Source organism: Portunus trituberculatus, chromosome 18 (genome assembly GCF_017591435.1).
Source record: "Portunus trituberculatus isolate SZX2019 chromosome 18, ASM1759143v1, whole genome shotgun sequence".
Lineage (NCBI taxonomy): Eukaryota > Metazoa > Arthropoda > Malacostraca > Decapoda > Portunidae > Portunus > Portunus trituberculatus.
The window spans coordinates 14,795,986-14,810,002 of record NC_059272.1 but is presented as its reverse complement, the minus strand read 5'-3'; the positions used below and the strand labels follow the sequence as shown (position 1 = coordinate 14,810,002).

General features: G+C 45.2%; 1 protein-coding gene across 1 annotated transcript; it reads right to left on the bottom strand.

Moving 5' to 3' along the window:
• Window positions 1-3,135: 3,135 nt before the first annotated feature.
• On the bottom strand, window positions 3,136-8,706 carry LOC123505803. The gene is made up of 8 exons (XM_045257522.1): window positions 8,538-8,706; window positions 8,311-8,427; window positions 7,834-7,961; window positions 6,919-7,171; window positions 6,380-6,433; window positions 6,116-6,228; window positions 5,899-5,963; window positions 3,136-5,759 (listed from the first exon to the last, which is right to left on the bottom strand). Exons 1-8 carry the CDS (start codon window positions 8,611-8,613, stop codon window positions 5,618-5,620), a joined length of 948 nt encoding a protein of 315 aa, XP_045113457.1. The 5' UTR covers window positions 8,614-8,706; the 3' UTR covers window positions 3,136-5,617.
• Window positions 8,707-14,017: the final 5,311 nt, after the last annotated feature.

Below are 14,017 nucleotides of genomic sequence, written 5' to 3'. Positions count from 1 at the left end.
GTGGCGACTGTCAAGTTTGGAAAACGAGTGTTTAACACCTATTGCCACCGCCACCGTTATTTTCTCCCTCTTACTGCTGCCCCTGTCCACCATGTCGATTGTTACAACACCCTCCCTCCTTCCCATCCGCTCCTGCACATACAGGCATAAAAAGACGCATCCTGGGCATTGTCAATTAAGCTCTTTGATAGAAGATACCTACATGTAGTTAATTATACAAATGTGAAAGAAAGTAAAAAATTCTATCAGATCTCATTAAGTGTTGCAATGAATTCAATTATATAAGAATGCAATTTTTTTTACTATACTTCACTGTATTATCTTGAGGTGCTCTTATTTTATATAATTGAAATATAGTATATTTCATTTAATTTTTCATTAATTTTACCCTTATTGTTTCGATTTTATTGTTCCTATGTTCTTTTAATTCCTAGTTTTCAATGGAACTTTTCGCCAAAAGGCTGATAACTTCAATGAACCGTTAACTCCGACAGGATCTATCATCTAACGTCAAGAAATAATATACTAATATTATGTGTGCTGTGAACAGCGAGGAGGTGTACGACTAACGAGCCGACTGTACCTCTCTCTTCTCTTATCTCCTCCATCAGACTTTCACTGCAAAGCACTTTCCATTCGGCTCCGCTCACCTCATCACGTTACGGACACGCATAAAGAATCAGGTAAAACCCGGACACGAATTATGAGTCGGAGTGAGAAGGTGTTCCTCCTACCCTGCTCCTCACCATGCCCATCGCCAAATCCTTCCCGCCTCACCTCGACGCTCTGGGCTGGGGGATTTATTGATTATTGCGGAACCCAAGCTTTTGTCTCCGCTAGAAAACATTTTGTAGTGACCGGCAGGTATCCCAGTTTATTGCCTCGTGAAAATATTGTCTAAGCCTTCATCTGGGCAGTGAGTGACAGCCCATCACGCGGAGCTGCGAGAACACATGCTGATGTCTCGTTAACCGACTCGTCACTGCGACCAATGCATGACAATGCACCCATTGCTATTTGTTTCTTCGTTCCAGTGATCTCCACACCCGATACCACTTGGTGTAAAGCAAATGCCTGCTGTACTTCTGAGTTTCAACAGGAGTTTTCGTTGATCAAGTTTACAGTATCCAAGTATGCGATATGAGTCATTGATTCAACATGTTTTGTAAGAGGCTTCGGTAGATAACTATTGGTAAAAACACCATAAGAGACAGATGTACCAGAGAGAGAGAGAGAGAGAGAGAGAGAGAGAGAGAGAGAGAGAAGTGGTGGACGGGGGGTGGCTCCTTCACAAAGGTTCTTCATACTGGCAAGTTAAGAGGAGTCTTAAGCTGGCTGTTGTGATGCAGTGAGGAGGCGTGGGACAGGTCGTGGCATTTTCCTAGAGTCCCGATGTCTTTCACGGCATGTGTTGAAGGATGCCGGGATCCAGGATATACTGATGGTGAACTCCACATCCGCCTCCTGGCCGGCCACTGCCCTCCAGCCTCCGAGGCACAGAGAGCTGGGCGTCTTGGGGTCTCCGGGGGGAAAGAGCTCACGAAGGTCAGATATTTACAGCAGCGTGAGACCTCCATCTGCGCGAAAACCTGTGTTCTTTGGAAGACCTGTTGCTGTCTCCGTAACGTGGCTTATGGCTGTCAGTCAGTGAGTCCCACGCTAACTTTTAATGATGAATACACGTTATCTTAATTTCGTAATGTATCAGGTACAAAGAAGTTTGACATTTTAAGTTTTCCGACTTTTTAAAATTTTTAAAATTTTATTATTTTTTTTTTGTAAGACTCAGTTTCTTCAACCAAAGCTACAAAGCCATTGACTTTGAACATGCTGTTAAGCTGCCCATTCTCTTCAGTTTGTTGATATGAAAGGAGGAAAAAAATGCGTGTTATCTTTGACTATGCCCACATGGTAAACATGTGGGCAATTTTCAAAAGTAACAATAATATAATCATATACGTATTTATACGAGTCTTGATGAACGATGTCGTAAAGTTGTGTGGAATGGATTTCAGATTTTTCTAATATTCATTTATCTATTTGTATATTTATCTAGTAAAAATTTACCTTATGAGAAAAAAAATATATTTCTAATTATGGACCCGAGCCGGGTTTTCCATTGAGCCTCTATCAGTGTCAATAGCGTCAAAGTAATCATGGCAGCTTCACCGTCAAAGGTAAGCTCTCTTGCACCTTTCTCTTAGCACTGCCATTCTCTTATGTTACGTTTTCATTGTCACTGCTTCACCTTTCCCACCTTTCAATTACCGCAGTGACCCATAACAGTCTTAGCACTGCCATTCTCTTATGTTACGTTTTCCTTGTCACTGCTTCACCTTTCCCACCTTTCAATCACCGCAGTGACCCATAACAGATTATACACTACGTTGAGTCCAGCCTCCGGAACATGAGAGATAGACATCATGTGTATGAATGCTGCAGGAGAATGATACGTAAGCTTTTACAGATCCTTCTGCAAAGGTACAGTTAATACAGGAGCAAACATTATGTAGTATTATTAAGTGATGTGTGAGTTCATATATGCAAACTTAGATAAAGTATAGAGTGATCATGTACGTAACACACACACACACACACACACACACACACACACACACACACACACACACACATACATACACCGATGACTCAACAATTTAGTGATGGTTTTCAGTTTTCCTTTTGAAGAACTGACGTCAAGTTATCTCCATATGTTTACTGCAGTATTGTGGAAAAAAGAAAAGGAGAAGTTCATTTCCTTCTTCGTGAGCTAAAAGATACTGGAGGAAAAACTTTTAGAACGAGAAGGATGCAATTAACATTTTACCTCCGACATATTTTTCATTTCTTAAAGGCTTATTAGTTTGTCAGTTTATAGTTTCCGTGAAGTGTGTGTGTGTGTGTGTGTGTGTGTGTGTGTGTGTGTGTGTGTGTGTGTGTGGGGTGGGGAGAGAGAGAGAGAGAGAGAGAGAGAGAGAGAGAGAGAGATAATGAAGAGGTTGTCTGAATGATTTAATTTATTTTCTGCGCGCACGTGTGGGTGAGGGTGTGTGTGTGTGTATGTGTGTATGTGTGTGTGTGCGCTTAGAGAATGCTTTTTATTAAATAGTGGAGTGGAATTAGATAAAACAACAATACCAATCAATGAGTATTTAATAAAGTGCATAATAAATAGTCAATAATATGTATATTGCTCTGCTGAATAAAGTAATTAAGTGATTATCGGAAAGGAATAGGTTTTGAGCGACTCACCCTCAGGATGAACAACAGTCGACACATAGTAAACCTTCTATTGCGTCATATTGATAGATTAGCTTTTGATAATGCAGAAAAACGGCCCCATTGAGAAACACCTTGCTTTTTCACCACGACAATTTCCCAAGGCCTCAGAGACAACTAGCCGGGTTCTCAAGACAAATTTCTAATTTATCCTTATGATAAACTAGAAATCTTGCTAATCTATCACCAGAACCATAAAAATACTCTTAAAAACACAACTATTTTCAACAAGAGCCTTTGGAAAGTAGTGATGGTGAGTGAGCAAAGGGTTTCAGAATACGGGCCTAAGAAGAATTGTGTAGCAGTAACAACACAGCTCACCCTGTCATTAAGTCATCGGCACTCTGTCGCTAAAAAACACTTGCTTGTGATAATACCTTAACCTTAACAACATGAAAACCTAAGCAGCGACTGTAAGCATCCCGGCACAGTACAGTTTACTCATCGAGGGTGCGGAACTGGGAAGGAAAGCCCACCGTGGCTGGCTACTGCGCCCTCAACTTCCTTCGTGGTTGAAAATGAAGATAAAAATAAAATAAGATAAAACGGAGCGCATTGAGAAGCTTCTGTAACTTTAAGATAACAACTTTATGATAATACCTTTAAGACAATTCCTTACGGAGAGAGTGGAATCTCATAAAAGACATAGCCTCGTGGAAAGAGAAGCCTCATGGAAGAGGGAGCCTCATGGATGGGGATGCCTCATGGAAGAGGGAGCCTCATGGAAAAGGGAGCCTCATGGAAGAGGGAGCCTCATGGAAGGGGAAGCCTCATGGAAGAGGGAGCCTCATGGAAGGGGAAGCCTCATGGAAGAGGGATCCTTATGGAAAAAGGGAGCCTCATGGAAGAGGGAGCCTCATGGAAGGGGAAGCCTCATAGAAAAGGGAGCCTCATGGAAGGGGACGCCTCATGGAAAAGGGAGCCTCATGGAAGGGGAAGCCTCATGGAAAAGGGAGCCTCATGGATGGGGAAGCCTCATGGAAGAGGGAGCCTCATGGAAAAGGGAGCCTCATGGAAGGGGGGAGCCTCATAGAAGAGGGAACCTCATGGAAGGGGAAGCCTCATGAAAGAGGGAGCCTCATGGAAGGGTAAGCCTTATGGAAGAGGGAGCCTCATGGAAAAAGGAAACCTCATGGAAGAGGGAGCCTCATGGAAGGGAGAACCTCATGGAAAAGGGAGCCTCATGGATGGAGAAGCCTCATGGAAGAGGGAGCCTCATGGAAAAGAGAGCCTCATGGAAGGGGGAGCCTCATAGAAGGGGGAGCCTCATAGAAGAGGAAACCTCATGGAAGGGGGAGCCTCATGGAAGGGTAAGCCTTATGGGAGAGGGAGCCTCATGGAAAAAGGAAACCTCATGGGAGAGGGAGCCTCATGGAAGGGGGAGCCTCATGGAAGAAAGAGCCTAATGGAAGAGGGAGCCTCGTGAAAAGAGAAGCCTCATGGGAGAGGGAGCCTCATGGAAGAGGGAGCCTCATGGAAGAAGGAGCCTAATGGAAGAGGGAGCCTCATGGGAAAGGGAGCCTCATGGAAGAGGGAGCTCCATGGAAGGGGAAGCCTCATGGAAGGGGAAGCCTCATGGAAGAGGGAGCCTCATGGAAGGGGAAGACTCATGGAAGGGGAAACCTCATGGAAGAGGGAGCCTCATGGAAGGGAAAGCCTCGTGGAAAGCGAAGCCTCATGAAAGAGGAGCCTCATGGAAGAGGGAGAGTCATGGAAGAGAGAGCCTCGTGGAAAGAGGAGCCTCATGGAAGAGTGTGGTGGGAGGAAGGAGAGTGTCATGGATGAGGAACTGAATATTAGGGGAAAGCTTGTGTGGGAACATCTCAGGAAAAGGAGCATCATGAGGAATGGAACGTCATAGTCTTATGCAAGAAGCCTTATGGAAAAGAAACTCTAAAAGTGCAACCTCGTGGAAAGTCAGTCACTTCTGACGGAGCTTAGTGAAGGGGCCACTTCATGAAATGGGAAGCCTCCATGTGTTGGGAAGAAAGTATGACAGGTGTTTGAACCACCAGCAGAGTTGACAATTGACTGAACACTTGCACATGCATGGGCCTGAATTTGATTAAGTTGTGGTCACATCACTGTTTTTGAATGAAAAGATGGTGGCGATCGATGAAGAATGTTTCTTCACGTGATTCACGTGATGAACAAGTTTCTCGTTGTTTTGTATTCTATTGGAACCGAGGCTCTAGTTAATTTCAGCTCTGTTTGCGTAATGAAGTCCTGGTCATTATTTGGGAGAAAATCCAATACTGATCTTGCTCTGGTGGTCGTGGTTGCGTGGCCGTGTGTCGCTAGGGGGCGGCGGCACCCAGCAACGGGAGACACGTAACGGTTACAGGCACCCACAACGAGTCACAGTATATAGAGTGCGGGTGGTGCCGTCTTCCTGCGTCACCGACACCTGGTCGAGTCCTATCGGGGAACACCTGGAGTTCCTCCTGACCAGGGACAGGAGGCAGCCTCCGCTCGATACCCTGCAAAGAAAGCAATACTATGAAAGGACTTGAAGATCCAGCTGGTGAACATTAATAGCTTGGTGATCATCAAATTTAGTTTAATGAAATAAATTGAGTGTTCATTTGTGCAGGCAGCTGTAGATGCCTTGATACTGACCTGGTCACGCACTGATCTTCTGGAACGATGTCACACTCCCCTATGCAAGTACCGACGTCAATCACCTACAATATATAGGGAAAAGAATAAGTGTTATTACTAACGTTTGAAATGAACCTAGGCATTCATTAATGGAGAGATGGGTCACGTCGTTTGTTCCCAGACTTAAAAACCAACTTAGAGGCATGCACGTCCTCTGAGGTGTGTGCAGACTTGCCTGAGCCTGAGGGGCGTCTGGTGAGGTGTAGTTGTACACATGCTGCAGCAGCGAGGCGCGGTAGCAAGCGTCCTCACAGCCGCACTCATCCACAACCGTCACACATTCTGACCCTGCCGCCACACAAACAAAAGGAAAGAAAAAAAATATGTAGGAAAGATAATTGAAAACTCTGGAGAAATTCTGATTTCTCTGTTTTATGAATAATTTCCAGTTATCACCGATAACTCGGCAGTGTTTCGAAGAACATTAGTGGCTACTCACCATTAGGTCCCTCCACTGCCACTGTTCTGGACTTCGTGGCCCTGCAGCCCAGCTCTGCAACAGCCATGCAACTTGTTCTTAGCTTAATTTGCTATAAACAACATGTAATACTTACAATTATAAGGAAAATAAACTACGCCGGAAAACTATTTATTGAAACTGCATATATATATATATATATATATATATATATATATATATATATATATATATATATATATATATATATATATATATATATATATATATATATATATATATATATATATATATATATATATATATATATATATATATATATATATATATATATATATATATATATATATATATATATATATATATATATATATATATATATATATATATATATATATATATATATATATATATATATATATGACTTTTTTGTGCTGTCAATGCTCAAAGAAGGGAAGGTTTAATCAAAATTGGACAGTGTTTTCAAACTTATGAGAAAGGGAAGAGGAAGAAATACTCTGAAAGGAAAGCAAGGACAAGAGAAAGAAGTGTGTGCTCACCGTGTGGACAGTGTCCCTGACAGTCTCCCAGATCAAGCGTGGTCTGCAGAGGTGTGCCCTTGTGGAGCGTGACAGGCCGCGGCTGACGGCTGCAGGAATGAGGACGGGCGTGACAGTTACAACTCTCTGTCACCGTCACACTCACTGTCCCCTCCGTAGTGGCCAGCCTCTCCACTCTCCAGGCTGAGGGTGAGCACACTTCCTCCCCGGGACACGAAGGCTCTCCGCGGGGAGTGGAATGCAGCAGGAACAGCTGGAAGGTTCAGTGGCGAGGTTCAGTGACCGTATTGTAGAGTAGAGAGATGTTTAAGAAGCATTTTCTTTATTCATTAACTTATTCGAGTGTATTTGATGAGACTCATGAAGCAATATCTGCTTTACTTATGCCATGAGCTACTTGTAAGCAGGGTAAACTTGGTTTTTCGGGTAGGTGAAAAGTGAATATGATTTGTCCAAGAGTGACTCCGAAATGCTGTCGATCCGTGAGGATAGGTATATAATGTTGAACTCCACATTGCACCTTAACTTTGTGCTTTGCTATTCTAATGAAAACATGTTGCATTTGACGTATAATCATTAATAAGAATCTGATGCTTCCTTTAGCTAACACTAAGTTGTGCGGTATCTTTACAAGCAATCCAGCGAAATGTTGCACCTGATTTGAAAGATATACGCATCCTCATGAGTTGTGTGTTGCAAGTATACTCACGAATCTGAGTCTGGAGTCTTGACTTCTTATCAAGGATTTCTAGCTCTGGAGAATGAAAATAAGACAGAATAAAATTTCGTAATCTCCTTAACTATATTGTCTAGTATGGAAGAAATGAGGAAAAAGAAAGTTGGCAAGAAGGCTACCTTGACGCCTGCAGGACGGCACATTTTTTGTTTTCTAATGGGCAAAGGCGCGACACTTACCAGACGTGGGTCCACGTCAGGATTCTCGAGCATGAGGCGCTGCACGTCGTGTTTCTTCAGTTGCCTCTTGCCTCCGCATCGTCGCCGGCAGCGGCCCACATCAACCTCAATCTGTTCTCCCGTGGTATCTGTGTGAAAACGGGTATTTTCTCTCTGTTTCTGACCTTGTCGTCCTGTCTGTTTATCTATCTGTCTGTTGGCTTTTCTGTCTTTATGGCCTTCTGTCCGTTCTTTCTCTGCATATCTTTGTGTATGCCTGTCAGTTCATCTGTCCTTCCGTTTGTCTGTCTGTTTGGCTATCTGGCTATCTGACAGACTTTCACGATTTTTATATATTTACTCGTGGTAGTGACATTGATGAAATTGTCAGTTTTAAAGCAATAAAATTGTGTCTGCTCTTGGCTACTGAGTCACTCAGAAGAGTAAAGATGATCGTCACCAGGTTCCCCAATTGAATACGCCGCGGGATCTTTATACCTGAAATGCCGATGGTCTTCATTTTCTGGTCTCGGGTGCAGCATGTTGTCAGCGGAGAGAAGCTCGCGGAGGCAGAAAGAGCCTCTTCAAAGGACTCCTCCTCTTCTAAGGTCCGAGCTGTTGGGAAACAGGTACGTTTTGTACCATTAGCAGTTCTCACTTTGTCTTTTTTTCTTTAAAGTAAAGATGATGATAATGTTTACTAGGAACACAATAGATGAACCTACCCAGCACAGGTGGCGACGCCATGGAAATCAGAACTGGCAGAAGGACCAGAACTGTGCTAAGTGTGACAGGGGCCATGAATACGACAAGGAGGGTTATCACAGAGACACTGGGGGGGGGCGTTCTGGAGTAGGCGCGCGTCGAGCCACGGGAGCAGAGCTACTGGAACCTTGGACGCGCAGCCGCTCTTAATAATTGAGGGAGGGAGAGGCGGAGAGGTAAGTGGGAGGTGCCATCCAACTCCTCCCCCACTCACTTGTTTCCATAACGAAGCCATTGTTGACTGGCCGCCCCCAGATCGAGCCCAGGTGGCTCTGCGTCGCGCCAAACACGCCCACATCCTGAAAATGAATGGGGCTGGCCGAGGTTCATTCATCGGGATGCGGTGAGGGCATGGGCGTGGCTTGGGCCCCTGCCCGTCCCAGCAAGGCGAGAGGCCACAGCCTTCATTACCTTGAACAATGGTCCGCCGAAGCCTTTAAGTACCGCCCTAGATCACAGTCTAGGGACGCGACAGGTGTCATCAGGCAGGTGCCCCTCCTACCCTCGGCCGCCCCGCACATACTAGTAGTGAGCTCATGTCTGTATTGGCCACCGAGCATCACCGCTTTCTAGGAACCATCTCCTCATTGTTGAGACGATCATCGCCAGGATAACGCTCGGGCAGGAGGGACGCACGTGCCTTATTAGCCACTCTTGACGTATGGTGAAGATGAGACACTGGTCACTAGTACTTACTTAAGTCTTAGAGGGAACAGCCGGCGGAGGAAGGAGCAGGACAAGTGTTGAGAACATAGCAATATCTTTCTGTATTTTACTTTTTTCTTTTTTCATGTAAATGAAATAGTGTGTTTTCCTTCACATTACATAGGAACGTTGTAGATCTGTTCAGTGGTGGCGCAGGCAGATGCCTAGCATAGTCATCCCGCTGGACACTCTGACAGATTCAGTGTTGTGGTTCATGGGTAATTCTGCATGCTCAGGCACTGGCCAAACATTGAACAAGTCAAGTGTCACACCTCGGCTATTCAAGTTTACTCGTCTCATTAATATTTCTTAGCTTTTTTTTTTTTTGTCGTGGTAATAATGACGATGCACATAATTTTGAGCTGTTTTTTAAGAGAGAAGAAATTTTTTTTTAAGTTGGGAAGAATTCGTTTTCGTATTCGTTGCCCGAGTTAAGTCTATACTTCTATTAAGCACCACCAAGTGTTCTCGTCGTGATCAGGGAAAGAGAGTAAGCAAGGCCTATAGAGTACTGCAATCGCATTATTTTAATCTACAAGTAGGTTTTTCCTGCCGTGTTTTGTGGATTCCACCAAAAATAGACATACATGCATATGTCTCTTAGGGGATACGGAGCTCTGCATAACTCTTGGAAGTCTTCTCCCAAGCGTGTCGACAAAGGCCCTTTGATGATGAAAAGATATGAGCTCTTGACACAAATAAACATCACGAAATCATCTAGGTTTTCAGTATATCTTAATCATCCAGAGCGTACGTTACCTTGTTATTTTGTGCAATACACACAGAACACGGCAGACCTGTGACCCAACGCCATAGACTTTTGACTTGTCTCATTAATTCACATCCATCTAGTACACTACCTTGTTGTTTATTTGGTATCCATGTGGTTCCATTGTTACTCGTTCACGCTGCCTAGAGAGGCCTGCCATCCACCACGCATTGTGATGTCAACGATGAGGAAGCGAAGCGTTGCCTGCAAGGAAACACTTTAGGAAAAGAATGCTCTTCATGAGAATTTTCAGAGATTCCTTGCAACAATAAATTCTCTCTCACTCTCTCTCTCTCTCTCTCTCTCTCTCTCTCTCTCTCTCTCTCTCTCTCTCTCTCTCTCTCTCTCTCTCTTTGTCCTGCGGCAGGAATGAAAGGGGGAAAGACAGAAGAGTATGGGATAGGAATGAATGAGAAGGAAGAGTGATAGGCGAGGGAGCAGCCACCCGGTGAGAGGTTACTGGGGATGAATGGAGGGAGGGGAAGGAACAGGTGGGGATGAGGCTCGTTAACCTGTCACCTCTGCAAGGTGTGTCTGTGTGTATGAGCATTAATCTCGACGCTCCCACTGGACTAATATGGGGCGTCCCTCTCACTCAGCCTCCTCCCCGTCCTTTCATCCCCTCTCCTCTCCACGGAGACAATGAGCGACGCACTCTACGATTAATGAGAGAGAGAGAGAGAGAGAGAGAGAGAGAGAGAGAGAGAGAGAGAGAGAGAGAGAGAGAGAGAGCATACGTGTTCATAGGCACCTGCACGTATTATATCTAAGGATCAGAAATACAGTGACATTTTTTAGATGATTTAGCCTTGGTCAAAAACTTTCAATATTCGTTTTGCGTGACAGCGTAAATAACGATCTGTTCTCGCCTGTGTGTGTGTGTGTGTGTGTGTGTGTGTGTGTGTGTGTGTGTGTGTGTGTGTGTGTGTGTGTGTGTGTGTGTGTGTGTGTGTGTGTGTGTGTGTGTGTGTGTGTGTGTGTGTGTGTGTGTGTTTCCTTGCGTAGATGCGCACGCTCTTTCATTTATACTTATTTGAAATGGAGCCTTATACAAGTTGAGAAGAATATACAGACAGTGTTTTCAGATCTTTTTATAGCCCAGTGACCTACCTCTGCTGCGTAGCGCTCGTTATGCTAAGCATTAACTACGAAAGGATTCCCATCTGCCTGAATGGCATACAAAGCGACTCCTACCATGCAGCTCCAAACCCCAACGCCCCCTCACTCCCACCTCCCTCCCCCTGTAGGTCTCGGGGTGTGTGCTTAGTGGTGAGTGGTGGGCGGTAGGTGTACGGTGCACATGGGTGTTAGGCTGTGGGCGGTGGGTAGTGTTTGCTAGGTGGTGGATGGTGGGTGGTGTGTGCTAAGTGATGGGTAGTGGATGGTGTGTAGTAATTGGTGGGTAGTGGGTGGTGGGTGCTAGGTGGTGGGTGATGATGACTGATGGCTTCATGAGGCGACATGATAGCTAGGACGGCCTCTCCTCCATGAGTTAGATCGTGGTGCTCTTTTTGCCGTGGCTCTCCCCAGTAGCTTCCATCTTTAATACTGGAGCTCTTTCTCAGGATAACACACACACACACACACACACACACACACACACACACACACACACACACACACACACACACACATAACTGCCGCTGTCTCCGCCACCACCACCACCACACAGCGCGAGAACCTTAAGGTTGTTTGCCATGTTCCTGAGTGTGTTTTTACAAGGCACTTAAGCAGCGGCTGGGGAAGTCGGAATGAAAATCACAACAATGATAAATTGGTATACCTATCACCAGGATGGACTCGCATTAAACACAGACATGTATATATAGTAACCCACTGCCATTGCCAACACCAATACCGGTTTTGAGGCTTCGGTAGCCAATACATTTTAGTTTGTCCATAAATAGCGAAGGTGAGAGCGGGAGCGCCGTGTGGCCCCGTGGCACATACCTGCGTGAGAATGCCGGACTCATTTCTTTTTTCCTTTCTCTCTTTCCGTAACGTGCCGGTTTATGGCCGAGAGAAATTTCTGGCAATAAAACTATGCATATTTTTAGCACCGCAGTCTTTTCCTGACCCATATGTTTATAAAGTGAGAGTATATATATAGGCAAGGCGAGTGTTAATGTTGTGGCAAAGTGGCGGCAAGTGTTAGGGGCGGCGGCGGTGCGTCATGCTGCCCTCAACACTCATTAATCAGCGCGGGGTGGGTGGCAGAGGTGCTCGTGGGCGTAGGGAGGGAGATGGAACTGACGCCGGCTGGAGTGGGAGGGAGTGTGTGGGTCCTCAGGCGGTCACCTCAACACTATCACTCTGCGTTGTCTTAGGTGTTGCAGACTGCTGGTCAGGCGCTCTGGAACACTGCATGTGGATTGGAGTCTGGAAGGTCAGGCGGTCATCCGTGGAGGCAACTACACACACACACACACACACACACACACACACACACACACACACACACACACACACACACACACACACACACACACACACACACACACACACACACACACACACACACACACACACACACACACACATTCACTCACTGCATGTGTAACGTCACAATATCATAATCTCTGCTTTACATTAATCTTCCTCCAGCAAGCTCGTATCAAATGGCCATATAATTATTTTCTTATAAGCTTGTATCTCAGCGTCCACACATTTCTTTCTGTCAGCGCGTGTCTCACTATCTGATTGCAGAGAAAAGTGGCAGGTATTCAAGGCTTTCCGCGCTGCACCTCGTCCAGACAAAATTTATTTTCTTAAGAGAGAAAGGAATTTGGTATCCCATATATAAGAATAAACAATCTGTACGCAAAATCTAACCACCAAGGATTTGCATGTGGCGTCAGCTATTTCTTGTTTTAAGGAACACAGTTTACCAATAATAAACTTTTTCGTTGCTGCATACTGCCGCCCCTGACACATGCAGGTCTGCCTTACAGTTACCTAATGTGAACTAAATGGAAAAGAAAGCTGTTACTGCTGTTGCCGCCGCTGCTGCTACTTTTGCCATTACTATTATTTGTGATGGTGGTGGTACTGTTGTTGTTGTTGTTGTTGTTGTTGTTGTTGTTGTTGCTGCTGCTGCTGCTGCTGCTGCTGTTGCTGCTGCTGCTGTTGCTGCTTCTGTTGTTGTTGTTGCTGCTGCTGTTGTTGGTGATGGTGTTACAGTAATGTAAGGCTTGGCTTGATGTGATGAGAGCAGTAGTTAAGGAAGCCTCAGTGGCAGGCACTGTTGGTGACATGATGACATCTTCATCCTCACTTCATCTTTGGGCGCGACGCAGTACCATCTGTCAAAGAAAGAGCATGGGACATTTATCTACTTCTCACAATTTCAGTCTGGGGATCTCTTTGCACTCTCGTCCACAGACATCACTTGACCATTCATGGGAACAGCGGCACTGTCAAGCGGCCGGACAGGAGTCATTACTCGCGGGAGAGATTAGTGGCCTTGCCTGCGGTGGCTCACCTCCTGATCGCGAAAAGTCCCATACCAGAGAGATTCCTCTACGGAAACCATTTTTCTCTCATGGCAATGTTACCTACAGCCTTGCACGATTCCATATGTGTGGACGTGTGGGGGTGAGGGAGGATGCAGCAGGCATGGCTGCATGGTTGTGTCGTGTATACCTGAGTACACCTCCATGCGCCACCTTGGTGTTAAAGACTTATGAAATAAAATCCAATCAGAAAATATATGTCCACAGAATATCTTTATAAGAAAAATCTGGTACATGCATTTCATGAGGTGTATCTTGGTGATGAGAAGGCGAGGAGATGCATGGACAGCACTGCCGCCTGCACGGCTGTACAGTTCTGAGAGGGAATCCATTCACGAATAGGAAACAATTTAGTCACTCTCCTACGACCTTTGCAACTTTCTCCTCTCCTACCACTCCTTCGACGTTCGACAGTGATGTGTACACGTGGCCTGAAAATAGCACCTCATCGTTT